This window comes from Bipolaris sorokiniana, assembly GCF_000338995.1.
Source record: "Bipolaris sorokiniana ND90Pr unplaced genomic scaffold COCSAscaffold_14, whole genome shotgun sequence".
Taxonomy (NCBI): domain Eukaryota; kingdom Fungi; phylum Ascomycota; class Dothideomycetes; order Pleosporales; family Pleosporaceae; genus Bipolaris; species Bipolaris sorokiniana.
The window spans coordinates 372,561-386,920 of record NW_006911908.1 but is presented as its reverse complement, the minus strand read 5'-3'; the positions used below and the strand labels follow the sequence as shown (position 1 = coordinate 386,920).

The 14,360-nt window shown below is 50.2% G+C and overlaps 6 protein-coding genes across 6 annotated transcripts; 2 read left to right on the top strand and 4 right to left on the bottom strand.

Annotated features, from left to right (window-relative positions):
• Window positions 1-1,831: 1,831 nt before the first annotated feature.
• COCSADRAFT_242584 (glycoside hydrolase family 1 protein) lies at window positions 1,832-4,106 on the top strand. Its single transcript, XM_007705579.1, has 2 exons — window positions 1,832-2,057; window positions 2,111-4,106. Exon 2 carries the CDS (start codon window positions 2,116-2,118, stop codon window positions 3,994-3,996), a length of 1,881 nt encoding a protein of 626 aa, XP_007703769.1. The 5' UTR covers window positions 1,832-2,057; window positions 2,111-2,115; the 3' UTR covers window positions 3,997-4,106.
• Window positions 4,107-4,656: 550 nt separating this feature from the next.
• COCSADRAFT_150237 (uncharacterized protein) lies at window positions 4,657-7,009 on the bottom strand. Its single transcript, XM_007705578.1, has 6 exons — window positions 6,499-7,009; window positions 6,275-6,431; window positions 6,116-6,225; window positions 5,029-6,064; window positions 4,858-4,975; window positions 4,657-4,805 (listed from the first exon to the last, which is right to left on the bottom strand). Exons 1-6 carry the CDS (start codon window positions 6,811-6,813, stop codon window positions 4,760-4,762), a joined length of 1,782 nt encoding a protein of 593 aa, XP_007703768.1. The 5' UTR covers window positions 6,814-7,009; the 3' UTR covers window positions 4,657-4,759.
• A 595-nt stretch (window positions 7,010-7,604) lies between these two features.
• On the bottom strand, window positions 7,605-9,148 carry COCSADRAFT_29634 (uncharacterized protein; the record flags this gene model as incomplete). The annotated part of the gene is made up of 3 exons (XM_007705370.1): window positions 7,605-7,734; window positions 7,786-8,447; window positions 8,498-9,148. 3 exons carry the CDS (start codon window positions 9,146-9,148, stop codon window positions 7,605-7,607), a joined length of 1,443 nt encoding a protein of 480 aa, XP_007703560.1.
• Window positions 9,149-11,199: 2,051 nt separating this feature from the next.
• On the bottom strand, window positions 11,200-11,556 carry COCSADRAFT_63764 (uncharacterized protein; the record flags this gene model as incomplete). The annotated part of the gene is made up of 2 exons (XM_007705577.1): window positions 11,200-11,286; window positions 11,377-11,556. Coding segments are annotated over 2 exons (267 nt in total), but the record flags the coding sequence as incomplete, so codon positions are not given.
• Window positions 11,557-12,839: 1,283 nt separating this feature from the next.
• COCSADRAFT_40044 (uncharacterized protein) lies at window positions 12,840-13,283 on the top strand. Its single transcript, XM_007705408.1, has one exon. The coding sequence runs from the start codon at window positions 13,060-13,062 to the stop codon at window positions 13,273-13,275; it is 216 nt and encodes a 71-aa protein (XP_007703598.1). The 5' UTR covers window positions 12,840-13,059; the 3' UTR covers window positions 13,276-13,283.
• Window positions 13,284-14,018: 735 nt separating this feature from the next.
• COCSADRAFT_163738 (uncharacterized protein) lies at window positions 14,019-14,345 on the bottom strand (the record flags this gene model as incomplete). The annotated part of the gene is made up of 1 exon (XM_007705576.1): window positions 14,019-14,345. A coding segment is annotated over one exon (327 nt), but the record flags the coding sequence as incomplete, so codon positions are not given.
• Between the last annotated feature and the right edge of the window lie 15 nt (window positions 14,346-14,360).

The following is a 14,360-nucleotide window of genomic DNA, read 5'->3' as shown; positions in this document are numbered from 1 at the left end:
ATGGGTGCCTGCATTCGACCTAGCCCAACGTCTTCGACAGGCCCCGACAGGCCAATCACGCCCCCGACCACGGCCAATCCTGGCCTGATCATGTACGCATCTAGTATGGAACTTGGTATGGACTTGTCTGTATACGTCTGTACCTACATACTATGTACACTGTACTTACATGTGCACATGTGAATGTATCCACCTCACCATTGGCCCTGATCACACCTCGATTGTAGCAGTGCTGAGGCTTGGGGCTTTGACTGCAACAACAAGAGCAGCAACAACAACAACAAAATCAACCACAACGCCCACTGATGACGGAGCTAGTACCTCCGCTACACCGGTGAACCTCCATGTAAACACTGCACGGCCCTCGCTTTTTCCCTTCTCACACCGCAATCCCACCCTTGGTCGCAGCACTGAGACGCGTCGCGCAACTTACCAAACCGCAACATGCACCAGCTTCTTGACCTTCTCCTGCATACCACATACATACGTCTCCACCTCCCGTCAACCCCGACTCAACTCCCCCTCTCCTTATCCACTCGTCTTCCTCGATATCGCCTTCTTGCCGCTGCGCATGTACACACATGTCCAAGTACTGACTGATATGCATCCTTAGCTCCGCACACTGACTAGCCGCATCCACTCCATTGGCGGTGTAGCTGGAAAAAAAATCGTTATACTCTCGCATCTCCCCTGGCTAAGCCGGAACTTTGCTTCCCACTCCTGTCCTTTTTCCCCCGCAAGGTTTATCCCAAAAGCTAAATATGACGAGTGAGACCAAACCATCTCCTACCACGGCGCCAACACTTATTCTGCTTTGTGCCCCGACGCGGAGGCATTGACATGTACATTTATAGTAAATGTGGCGTCATATCATCAAGGCGGCACATCCCGAGCTAGCTAGCCAGCCTTGCCTGTCTGTCGCCATAGTCAAATCGATAATCGATAGTTAATCGATATGCCCAGGCTCCGCGTTATGGGGACCACAGTCATCAATCATGCTCTCCCGACTTGGCCGAGTTAACGCCCACTTTGAACTTCATGCTCGGCCTCGGCATATGCTCGATGCTAGCGCGCGCACGTTGACTCTCCATCGTCCCAACACCCCGCTTGCCTGCAGTATTTACCATCGTCTCCCCACTCTCGGACGGGCGCTCCGGTGCGTTTGCTTTGACCAACAAAAGGCTCGCTGTTCGTAATTCTTTTTGCTGTGTCTTTGTCATTCACTACGCTAGCCCAACCAAGTAGGCGCCTTGGCACCTGCAGATCAACCCTCCGGCACGCCTACTTTCCACAAGTCATTGAGACATTCTGCTACAACGCTTCATGTTCAGATGCCCAAATCTCAAAAGGACCGTGCAAGCCTGTTTTGTTCGTCTAGCTAGGCTATAGTTGTATGCAGACGAGCCTACATAGCGCCTGTACTGCACCTCACTCGATCCTCGGTGCACAATTTATGCCTCTTCAAATACCTCTACTCTTCATCAATCATTTCTTCAAAACACTTCTATTCGTAATACTTGGGAAGCGCAGCAATCATGGTTATCTATCCAATTCATGTGGGTTATGGATTGCATCGCATCACTGCGGCAAAAGAACATAACGACACGCTTTGCAAAGACGGTACTCGTACGTCATTTCTCACCTAAGCTTCATCAGTCATATGCTCCAGCGTTACCGCACGGTTGAACACAATCACATGAGCCACGAATAGTTGGAATGCTTAATCTTACTACGCACGGCAAGATTGCTGGGGTTTCCAAGCAACCTCGGGGTAACTTGCGATAGAAAAAACGTACTAGCTACTTGCAACCACTTGTGGAAACTCCGGTACACGGAAAGCGCAATATGAGAACGGGTTGATATTATAGCGGGGATTGGAAGATCGCTACTTTGAGGTCCTAGTTGTCATCCTAATCAAGGTTTTACCCCACACCTTTCCCCACACTCCACAACCCGACAATTATCTCGACCGACCTCGTCCGAGGTTTACCTTTCCCTAGATTGCAAAAAGTAGGCAAATACGGCTAGACCTGCTGGTTTCCTTGTACTTTTCCCATGTATATATATACCACAATGTATACTGCCACATAGGTAACGACCTTGTACCTAGGCACTATGAGACCTCAGAATTTCTTGGTCTGCGGAGCTGTGGCTCTTGCCCAGCAAGTCTACGTCCCCGCCCAAGGACCAGTTTTGCTACCACAGTGTGCGGCAAATAACAGCTACGCAACTGCGCTTCCTGTATACAGCTTCCGGGACTTCAGTCTTACGCAGACTGAAACTGTTCGTACAGCAACCTCAATTCCCCCACCAACAGCTACGACCACTTATGCACCACCCTATCAGTCTCTCAGTAACCTTGTGCCCGATCTCGCAACAACACAATGGGGAAACTGGTATCCCGGATCCAACACTACTGCAACAGACACTGCCAGCCCATACGGAAACGCTTCCTGGTCTGCTCTTTGGGCAACCGTTCCCTGGGTAAATTTTACACGAGGCATCTACTCTACCACCGTGTCGCCAACTCCAGTACCGACTAGTGAGCTTGTCCTACCTCCGCCCGAGCCTCTGGTTCCCCAGAGCTGTTACTATTTCCCGGCCGACTTTATGCTCGGTGTTGCTGCAGCAGCAGTCCAAATTGAGGGTGCTATCGCCGACGAGGGTCGAACACCAGCCCACAATGATGTTGCCAGCCTCAACGTCCCAGGCCAAGCGCCAAACTGGGTAGCCATTGAGAACTACTATCTCTACAAGCAAGACATTGAGCGCATCGCATCCATGGGCGTAAAGTATTACCGCTTCTCCATTCCATGGACACGTATCCTCCCTTTTATACTCCCAGGTACACCGGTCAATGAGCCAGGCCTTGCGCACTATGACGAACTCATCGACTTTGTTCTGGAAAAAGGCATGCTGCCGGCTATTGCCATCTTCCACAACGACAGCCCGTTCCAATTCTTCTCCAACATCAGCGATGTGTTCATCAAGCCAGGCACTGGCGGCATTGGCTACCTGGACGGTTGCTTCCAGTGTAGCTACAAGAACGTGACGTGGGAAGATGCCTTTGTCAACTATGGCAAGATCCTCATGACGCATTTTGCCGACCGCGTCCCTATCTGGTGGTCATACAACGAGCCGCTCCTCGGCTCTAGAAACGGGAAGTCTGTTAATTCTGTTATCAAGTCGCACGCAAGACTCTACCACTTTTACAAGGAAGAAATCGGCGGCAAGGGCAAATTCTCACTTACCCTGAGCGACAACTTTGGCGTCCCCCGCGATCCAAACAACCCCGCCGACGTCGACGCCGCCAACCACTTCAACGAGTTCCAACTCGCTACCTTCGCCAACCCCATCTTCCTCGGAAAAGACTACCCAGAAGCCTTTAAAATGAGCATAGCAGACTACGTGCCCCTCAGCAAATCCGACCTCGACTACATCAACGGCACTGCGGACTTCTTCTCCATCCAGCCCTACACCGCCACCGTCGTCAGCCCCCCACCCAACGACACCATCGCCGACTGCGCCGCAAACATCACACACCCCTTACGCCCATACTGCGTCACACAGAGCCAAACCACCACCACCGGTTGGAACTTTGGCTACCGCAGCCAATCCTACGTCTACATCACCCCATCCTACTTCCGCACCTACCTCTCCTACCTCTACAATACCTGGCGCCACCCCGTCGCCGTAACCGAATTCGGTTTCCCGGTCTTCGCCGAGTCCCAAAAAACCCAAGCAGACCAAGAATTCGACAGCCCCCGCTCCCAATACTACCAGGCCTATCTCGATGAGGGTCTCAAAGCGATTTGGGAGGATGGAGTGAAGTTTATAGGCGCGTTTGCTTGGTGTTGGGCTGATAATTGGGAGTTTGGTGACTACAATCAGCAGTTTGGGATCCAGACAGTTAATCGTACGACTCAGGTGCGGAGGTACAAGAAGAGTTTCTTTGATCTTGTGGATTTTATCGAGAGTAGACGGCAGAAGGCTTAAAATGGACTTTACGGCTTTGACAAGAAAGGAATGGAAAAAAAGAGCAAGGGAGATAATGGTTGTGTATATGTTGGATAATTGCCTCTGTCACACCTCAGCGCAGCTTGCAGTTTTCCTGCCAATATCAGTCGTGTTAGTCACATAGGTACATTGCGATGTGCATGCTACCTCTCTCACCCCATGTAGGATGAGACAGGTCTCTTAATTCTATCCACTCCATCTATGTATACAATGGCCTCTCTAGGCAGATAGTGAATGAGCATACCTTCACTTCTACAGTGTATGGTACCAACATACAATGTACATTGTATTTATCTGTCAAATTTTTTTCTTGGTTGGATAAATCACATGTGAAATACCTCGCTTTTTTTGTTCTACTTTACACAAGTCTTGCTTCGTGATACCCTCCAACGCCTTAACCCTCACCAATCGCATACTAGGAGGAACCTCAATCACGCTGATATCTAGATGTAAATAGTTCGGTCATTACGCCTGGAAGTGCGTTGCTAAGGAGCATTGAAGTGAGGACGTAGGCAAGCACACATGAGAAAGTTGATCGCCAATGATCATTTGATGCGAGCAATCAGCGCTTCCATCAGACTGGGGTTGGCGGCAAGACAAGGAATGACAATTCACGATTAAATCACTGACATCGCATTGGGCCAACACAGTATACACGATGATTCAGTGATAGTTGATCAATTCGATTCGATTGGTATATAACCCCCAGGACATCTAATGCCAAGAACACTTACGCCATGCTCTACAAGAACACCTCAAGGTTGAACTCTAGCGTGCTGACGGGGTATCTATAGTCATGATTAGCACACAACTTCAAAAGCGCGACCATCAAGAACTTACGGAAGCTCAAACTTTTGCAGTACACTCGGGTGCAAGATACCAAAAACACCAATGGTGTGGTTCTTGCCACCGAGGTTCACCTTGATAGCCGCTGCGTGTCCGGGAAGGAAAGTAGCATCTACATCATATTAGCGCACATTCAAAGTAACAATTCCCCACATCTGCACTTACCATCAACCTCTTCTATCCAGTAACCCTGGAGCTGCTCATTCTTCAATCCATCTTCCCGTGTCAGAAAGGCAGATCGAAGCATGAGCATCAGCCTGTCCAGCAGGCCATGTACTTGCTCAAACCCGCTAGTCTTGCCCATGTAGGCCGCTGCAAAGTGTCGCTCGTTCTTGCTCTTTCTCTCCTGCTCCAAGTCAACAAGCCCAATATCGCTGACCTCGAAAATCTTCATAGGAACTGAGTGGTGCTTGTTTGAGTTGATCGTCTTCAGCAAACCGGGTAACAGCGACGTTCGTACAATCTGGTATTCAGCAGTCTTGGGATTTGCAAGCTTCACTGCCGTCTTTCCATCGTCTTTTCGGTTCAGCCACTCAAAGTTCTCCTCGTGTGAGCATAGGATGAGAGGCATAACTTCCGTCCATCCTGCAGAAGCAGATTCTAATCGCACAATGTCACCGAGCTTGTTGATCGGTAATGGTGCTGAAACAGCAGCAGTCTTGTTCGGATAAACTCGTGGCAACTTGTTGAAGCCATAAGCGATGGCATAATCCTCCATTATGTCGGCCTGGTGCAGAATGTCCGCTCGAGTAATTGGTACCGAGACATCGAGAATGTTCTTATCTGACTTTGATGGCGAGACATCATGACCCATACGCGACAAAAGCTTGCAAATCTCTTCTGGCGACAAGTCCAGGCCAGTAACCTGATTCAAGTAGTCAACCTCTGCCTGCGTCTGCCTTGGCGACAAGTCTGGCGATTCTCTCGACTCGCCATTGTGTGGTGAATTGATCTTGATTGGCTCTATCGATTCAGCGTATCCAGCGAACATGGCTACGAGCATGTGGCAGACAATCTCAACCTTGGTCTTGTCGGTGGCAGTAATCTCGATGAACACGTTCTTCGTGTCCAAAGTGATCTTGCTGTGGTTGCCGTTGATTATAGGAGGTAGTGAGAGAACGGTTCTGTTCGAGTCGTAAATGACGGGGTATACGGGTGAGTCGCGGATGATGTGCAGGAACCGTCCGAGATGTTTGTCTTTCTGCTTCACGTTAGAGACAAAGTAAAAAGAGATTAGATAAGAGACACAAACATCGTAAAACTCCATGAGCTCCTTGGCGTTCATCTCCTTGGTCTGGTTCAAAGGGACGAACTTGATCTGCTCTGGTGGTAGCGCTTCATAGGAGAAGGGACCCTTGATTGCTGTCGCGCATTAGCCACTGCACTCAACATCCTAAGATACACCACCTACTATCCAGGTCGTGTGTTCCTATGGATACCAGCGTCCTCTGGCGCGCCAAATTTGAGTGTAGCTTGTCTTGTAGGGCAATGAAGGATTCGTAGCGTTCTTTTGTAAAAGTGATGCCTCTTAGAATGACACCTGAACAAAGCTCTCGTATTTGCTTAGTCTATGCATAGTCAGAAACCATCTTCCCATGAAGCTATAGGGTGTTTGCTGGCCTAAGTCTGACATACCTCGGGCTTGATATCCAAAACCTCCAACTCTCCACTTTTCGGCGGTGTCAGAGTCCATTTGGGCAGCTTTTGTTGTTCCAGAAAAACCTTCAAATTCATGGCAATACCCTCAAAGCATAGCATATCATATCGGTTGGCTGGGATTTCAATCTTGAGCTGTGGTGGCTGCGCCAGATCTTCGGGCTTTGTGCTTTCGCTCGTGTCCTCGTCCAACTCGATGCCAAATTCGAAACATAGCTCGTCAAACTCTTGCGTCGTGTATGTTCGGCCCAACTCCTTGAAAAGAGCAGCCTTGTCCACGGCGATGGTCGGCATCTTGAAGACTTCAGACGCGGTCTGGTGTGAATGGAGGGGTAGTTGGAGGGGTAGTTGCGCGTGGGGAGCGACTCGTCAAGATTGTGGGGAGTCAACTATTCGCAGAGTCTTTTGCGCTAGTTGCCTGTGAAGGATCCGTGCTAAGAAGGACCTTGGATTCCGCGAAGTGCTCAATTGGCCGGCTGCGGTTGCGGCGTAAATTATTTGGTATGACTCCAAGCGTCCAGAGCACCTGTCGGAGGTGTGTCGGACCGGATCAGGCACTAATCTCAATCAAGTAACCAGGCCTGAGACTATCACCCTCCATGCGTCAGGCTGTCACTTGGCGTACTACTTTCAAAAGGCATTGTTATACATATTGAAATACTATATAGTCAACTATGGTTCGTCTCCAGATTCGCGATTTTCTGATATGCCGCTATATGCAACCTGAACCGCTCAGACGCCGTCAATGCCAATGGGACTCCTCCAGCGCAACCACCCAATTAATCTCCACTTCTCAGTGCCTTTGAGATCTTGTATGGCTTCCCCTATGATACTCGTCCACATCTCAGGACTCCTGATATATAAATTCCCAATTCGAAGAAAGCCGTTTTCACAACCAAAGCAAGAGTATGTATGTCGGCAGCCTGTGATCCCATGCCAGCACGCGACCTGGCAATTGAAATGAAGGTACAAAAGAAGCTGCTCTTAGGTCAGTGTAGAACCGGCAGTGCCTTTTTGACACTGCGCAGCATAATATGACGACACGGTCATCATAAGCCGAATCTAAGATGGTGGTACATGTGTGTTTAATCCTTCCAGTCCCATACTTGCTTGAGGAAGTGTGCCATGTTGACCTTCTTGGACTTCATCTCAACCATCCACGGATGCTCGAGCATCCGCCAAGGTGTGGCTCTTCGAGGGCAATCTTTCTCAAGACTACAAATTGTAAGCGGAAATCATACTTTAGGGAAAAAAACATGTACGTACCAGCACTCGATGAAGTACTTGAAGTTTTCTGTCCACTTGATGCCATTTTCAGGCTCGTCCTTTAGCTTGGGGATGGGCTGCCGCACAATGTACGTGAGCAGATCGATTAGACCAGCACGAGGGTTCATCTCCGTGCCATCTGCTGGGAAGGGGAATCGATGCTGAGCGACCTCAAGAAGAGTCACGCCTAAGCTCCACACGTCACTGGTGATGGTGTAGCTCTGTCCGGTAATGCGCTCTGGTGCCATGTAGTATGATGTTCCAATGAAGGTATTGGCATCACCTTTTGTTCCAAACTCTCCAGATACACCAAAGTCACATAGTTTGACTTGCCCATTCCGACATAGTAGAATGTTGCTGGGCTTGATGTCTCGATGGATGATGCGGTGAGAGTGGAGATATGTCAAGCCATTCAGCACACCTTCAGCAACCTTGCCTAGTACCTTCTCGCCTGTTCGGCCTCCAAGCTTTTTGACTTCGCGATATACCGCGTCTAGCGAACCACCCTCGCAAAACTCCATGGCGATGCTGATAGTTCCCGTGCTGTCGTCCATAAAGGCACCGTAATAGCGGCAAATGTGGTCACTAGCACAGTTCTTGTTAAAGGATAGCTCTCGTACGATTTGCTTCTTCACGTCAGGGTCGGGATTCGTGGTGATGATCTAGAACAAATGTTAGCAACGCAATGTGCAGCACAATGAAAATGACGCACCTTTAGAGCAAATGTAGTCTTGCCGCCCTTAAGTACGCACTTGGTGACGGCTCCTCCAGCACCTTCACCCAAACTGCCCTTTTCCTCTATCAGGCCTCTTGCACTCGCTGCTCGCCATGCCGCATCATCGAGATCGTCAACCTCCAATGGCCGCCCCTTCTCTACAGCCATGGCGTCTAGATCTGGCAATGGCTGACTGCTGTTGACACGCTCCATGGATTGTGCGCCCTCACTGCCTCCTTGTGATATGGCAGAAATAGGATCTTTCTGCAGGCCTGGAAAGCCCAATGCGGCATGGTATGAAGAAGCCGAGCTGGTTACTGGCATTTCGCCGAAGCTACCAGACCTCGAATGAGCGCTGGCATCGCTCGAGCCCGAACCCGAGGCGGAGAGGCCTGGGCCGATTTGTAGTGGTGGTAAGCCGCGGGGTCCCTGCCTGCCCTCGTGCGGCGCATTGTTGGAGCCCATGGGAGTCATGATGTTTAGCTTGGGTGGCTGTGGACGCGACTGTGTGAAGTTTCCGTTTGCATCGTTTGTGACGGGACGTTGGTTTGGCGAGGGTGGTATGGAGAGACCGAGAGATGGCGGGCCTCTTCTTCCGGGGCGTGCGCCGGGGATGGGCGGGCGAAGGAGGGGCGCGGGGGCCGACATGTTTGGCTGTGATTGCGGCGAAGGGCCGTTGCTAAACGACTGCATCTACGTTGACTTCCTGCCACAGAAGAGGGACGCTGGCAGCTTGGACCAGGGTGGTATGGTGGGTGTTGTTGAGGGTGCACGTTGAGGGTATTCGGTCCCAGCCGAGTGGGTCGCTGCACACAGCCGAGGTAGGCAGGCGGTTCGCTGGGTCTTGAGAAAGAGAGGGATAGAGACAAGGGAATAGAGAAATAGAAGCGTTGGGGCCAAAGAGTGAAGCTCTGGTGAGAATCGAGTGAGAGGAAGCCCGTGTCTGGGCACGAGTGACGTTGGCGGCCACGAGTCACTAATGCCAGGTGCGGGCGCGACTGACGGCAGGCGGCAGGCGCGAGTGGGCTCGGGTAAGGCCTTGCTCAGGAGGCTTTTTTTTCTTCGGCGGCGGGAGAGGGGCGAGAGGACAAGAGAGAAGCTCCAGGTCCAAGCCGGGGAGACGTCGGAGCTGCTTGCTGGGACCGCCAGAGCCTGCGGGTCCTTTAGGTTTCAAAAGTCGAGTGTGCTGGAGGGGCTCGGGACGGCGACTGTGGCGGAGGGTGGGCTAGGCGCGTGCGCGCGAGGCTTGCCGGGAAGCTCTCTGGGCGGATCTTCAGCGGTTCGAGGCTCGTTTGACGCCTCTCCAGCCTTCATTTGACGCGTGGACTAGTTGCACTCGACCAACGGCAATGTGGCCCAGCGGCACCAAAGCAACCAGGCAAGCAAGCGGGCGTCCGGGCAACAAGTGAGGCCAGCGAATGTGTGTGAGAGTGAGAGAGAGAGAGAGAGAGAGTGTGTGTGTGTGTGCACAACGTCGAAGAGATTGCGGCGCTGTCGAGCGGGGGAAATGCCACGGGACTGAACGAGAAGGCTGCTGTCGAGTGTTTCCGCAAGCGCTGAGAGGACGTCCGTCTTTATCACTGGTCCCGGATCTTGTTTCATATTCCACTCGCAAAGCCAAAGAGTCGTCTTAGTCGATGCGCCGGTTGGTCTCCGCGTCTACGATGCCGCCCTGGCCATGCACCTTTCTCGAAATACATTTCCCGTCTGCACTAGGAGCAGCCGTCTGACTATGTCTACACCCTCAGGAACCAGCTCCTGGCTCCTGTCCCTGGCAGCGCACGCGACAGGACCCTTACTGCGCTGCCACCCTGCCTGTACCCCGACCGTCTGATCATCTTAGTAGCGCCCAAGGCCGCCGTGTGGCTGACGTTGGACTACTCTGTTGGCTCAACCATCGGACCTACCGCAATCACCAACATGCCTATACTCGACCTTTTCCATCCTATGTACATGTTGCATCACCAGCAAAGCCTGTGTCTGCATCCTGGCCCAACCCTGCACCCTACCCTAGCTTGCTGTGCCCTACCCGACCCTTCTTCCTCCTTGGCCTTGGTACTAATTGCAGCACAACAACAATAACATCGACATCAACAACAGCATGTCGCTCTTCCAGCAAACGCTGCATCGCCAATCCCAGGCCCGTTGCAGAAAGGATGCGACCCATCTCAACGGGGCCGCGGGTCCGGGCGCTTGCGATAGCTGCCCCCCGCTAATGACTAAGTGCATGGGCTCAAGGGATCGATAGCAGAGCCCCGCTGCATAAAGATCTATCAATAGCAACACGACGTCCCGACTAAACACATGTCCAACGTCGTCATGATGTCCCAAAATCCCTCCTCCTCGTCCTAGCGGGCTGTGCACATGCTCAAGAATAGATATTTTCAATAAACTCAAACCAACCACCAACTGCCTTTTCCCCACCTCTTGCGCCAGAGGCACATGCAGTCGTGCGTCACGCCAGCTAGTCCGCACCATGCCCCTCTGGCTTTGCTGCTTCAACTATTACCACCGCATCCGACCATCGCCGAACTTTGATATGGCCAGCTACATGCCCGAGCATTTCGCCAACAGAGGAAAGGAAATAGTATCAGTCACAATGCCAATCGAATGGGTCTTCGCTCACTCTAAGCCGATGCAGTACCATCCTCAGTCACCTCAACATCAACCTTCTCACCCTCTGCACCACCATTTCCTCCTCTAGCTTTCATCTCCTCCCTCTGTCTTTCCTTGACTTTTTTCGGCTTCTTCGCGCTTACTGGCCCATCAGCACTCCTGTCCTTCCACTGTCTCAAAGTATCTCCGAGTCAGCTTTCGGTCGCACCGATATTTCTACTCCTATAACCATCTCTGTCCACCATAGGAACCGCACTCACCATGCCGCCGTAGCGATAATACGGAAACTCTTCTTTGAGACTTTTTGCATCTTCCACGCCCCCTGAGACCGCCTTCCAGCATGCTCCGGGACATACGAAATGCCATTTCTCCGTCGAGTCGATTTGGCACCGGACTAGCACCGGGCGCGGTGTAGAACAGAGCGTACATGACTTTGCCATTTGTGCAGAAGATGATTTCAGTTCACGTGTATTTAAACCCCCTTCGAAAAAGAATAAGGTATGAAAGATTGTTGGTTGCTAACTGCTAGAGCGGCATCTTTGTGATGGTCGAGCTAGCTGATGGCGAGAAGAGGTGATGACATCATGTCTTTGACCGTACTTTCTTTTTCATCTACACCATCATCTACACCAGCTTTTGCGAACAGATGGCAATGTATTAGAGACTATATTGCCATGGAAAAGCCAATTTCAATGTTATGACGAAAAAATATATACTTGGTATCATGACTACACGCCCCTGCACGATACGAATTCAAAGAATTACTCAAAACAGGACTTTTCCCGTATTCTTTGATATATGTCGATTCCAGTGCTCCCATCATACTCAAAATACATTCTAGAATAGTCCTCGAGACGCATTTCCTCCTCATTAAACCATACATGTCTTGGTCAACCGAAATACCTGGATAAAAAAACAGCCGCGACTAGAACAAAGCTGCCACTTGCAATCAGCCGCATTCACCGCAACGCAGTTACAATAACGACTAGTTTGTATATAAAACCAATAGAGTTTGACAAACAAACTAATATGCTACTAAACGGGTGTAACAGTGTCGAGCCACGAGTCTTACTATGGAGAAGACGAGCTACCTTTACCTTTACCTTTACCTTCGCGACGTCAACAGTAGAGTAGAAGAACATCGCTGGCTTAAGAGATGTACTAGAATGATTTCAAATTTTATTGAATTAGATAAATCTTCTACTGTATACGAAACCGTACTCTTATACTTAAGTTCTGGCAATAATAGTAGTATCGCCCGGAGTTACTCGTAACTCTGTGCACTAGCACGCTATGAGAAGATATATTCTATAATGCTAGTGTATAGTTACACCTCGTTGATATTACGCTGTTTTAGTGAGTGTAGTCTTTATCTGAGTATTTTAGTTGACCAGGACACGCTTGGGAACAATCAACTCGATTAATCCAAACCGTCATTTTTGTTTACTGTAGTAATACTCTCGCTACTACGTTTTTACATGGATTAAATCAAACGAATCAACGGATTATTTGTTTCCCAAAAACAAGTGGGCTATAGTGAAGTTGGGAGTTCATAGTGGCGTAGAAGGGAAGGTTAGTAGATTCAGGTTTCTAATTTTGGAAACCTTCAAGTTTAAATTTTATTAGTTTTCAATTCCGACCTGTGGGATGTATACAGTAGTAATTGTCACCCCGTTCCATATAACCTCATTCGCAGCGACACATGAAATCGCCATATCCTTATCACCCACAAAACAGCAGTTCCCCTTAGTCCAATTCCCTCAAAACCTGACCCTCTCTTTTCCCGAAGAAAGCAGGAAAAAAAACACCTAGCACTACTCACCCGACCCAGCCCAAACTAACCGCTGCTAATAGCTCCCCCTTTAAGAGCATTTTAGACTCACGCACCGGCTACAAATGAGGTACTAGCCTTACCCTCGGCCCGCACCGCTAGGCGAGGCTGGATGGAAGGGGGATGGACCCACTCCCATCTGCTGTGCCTTCGCTCCCGAGCCAGCAGCTGCAAGTCAACTTTTTGGGACTATATGCTTGCTGGACGCGGCGGTTGGACTGTGCGGTCGTGGTCCGAGGAAGGGGGGTCAGACGATGCTTTGTTCGTATTTGAAATTTTTTTCCTTCTCTCCTTTTTCTCTGAGGTCTTTCTCTTTCTCTGGGGGTGATGAGGGGGAAAACGAGATAAGGGTTTGGATGAGTAGTTATACGCGATAGGGGAGGGCAAGGATCAGGGGATTTAAATATTTGGTTGGTGTTTTTTTGAGTGGCAGGGCTGAACGATTTGTGTTGGTTAGTGGGGGATGCGGCGTATGGGCTGAGGTAATCTTTTTGAAACGAACGGACCATGAGTCAGTGCCGAGGATCTTAGACCGGTGCTTTTACGGAGAGTACGGAGAGTAGTATTACTTGTTTCGTCCGGCGTGTAGTTTACTAGCTGGGATGTGTAGTCTAGTGTACAGTTAGAAAGGTAATGTAGATGTGTCGGTGAGGGTTTGTCGTGTGTAGCACTACAGCGCTATGTCAACTATGTATTTAGAAGAGCGTATCGTGTTACTTGCATACTCATTCCAGATACGCTGTGGTAGTTGAATAGATATGCATGGATAGTTGCCTGGATCTTTTCGAATCTTACTACCATGCCCAACGCGCCATGTTCTTCACAGTGCCGATTCCCAATAAACCCAGTCAGTATTGATCACAATCCGGGATTCGTATGGATGACCCGGATTCGTAGGTCAGCTCAGAAATCAGGAAAGAGCAAAACAAGGTAAATCAATGTTGAATACTATCCCTGCAGATGTAATTGTCGAATGCTACAGTACAGTCCTGATTATCTCACTAGACATTATCCCTCCCACGTCTCCACCACCCATACTCTCCACTTTCCACAATTCACCTGATCTACTCTCTAGTAAGGGACATCAGACGGGCAGGGGGTCTCCTGGGAAGCAGGATAGGAAGTAGGAGTCTGACCGGGTTGAGCACCACCGGGAGCTCCGCTGTCATTGTCTCCATTGCCATTGTCGTTGTCGTCGCCATTGCCGTTGCCATTGTCGCTGTAGTCGCCATTGTCGCTGTAGTCGCCATTGTTGCTGTTGTCTCCATTGTCGTTGTTGTCGCCATTATCACCACCATTGTTGCCTCCGTTAGCACCGCCGTTGTTGCCTCCGTTAGCACCGCCATTGTTGCTTCCGTTAGCACCGCCGTTGTTGCTTCCGTTAGCACCGCCATTGTTGCTTCCGTTAGCACC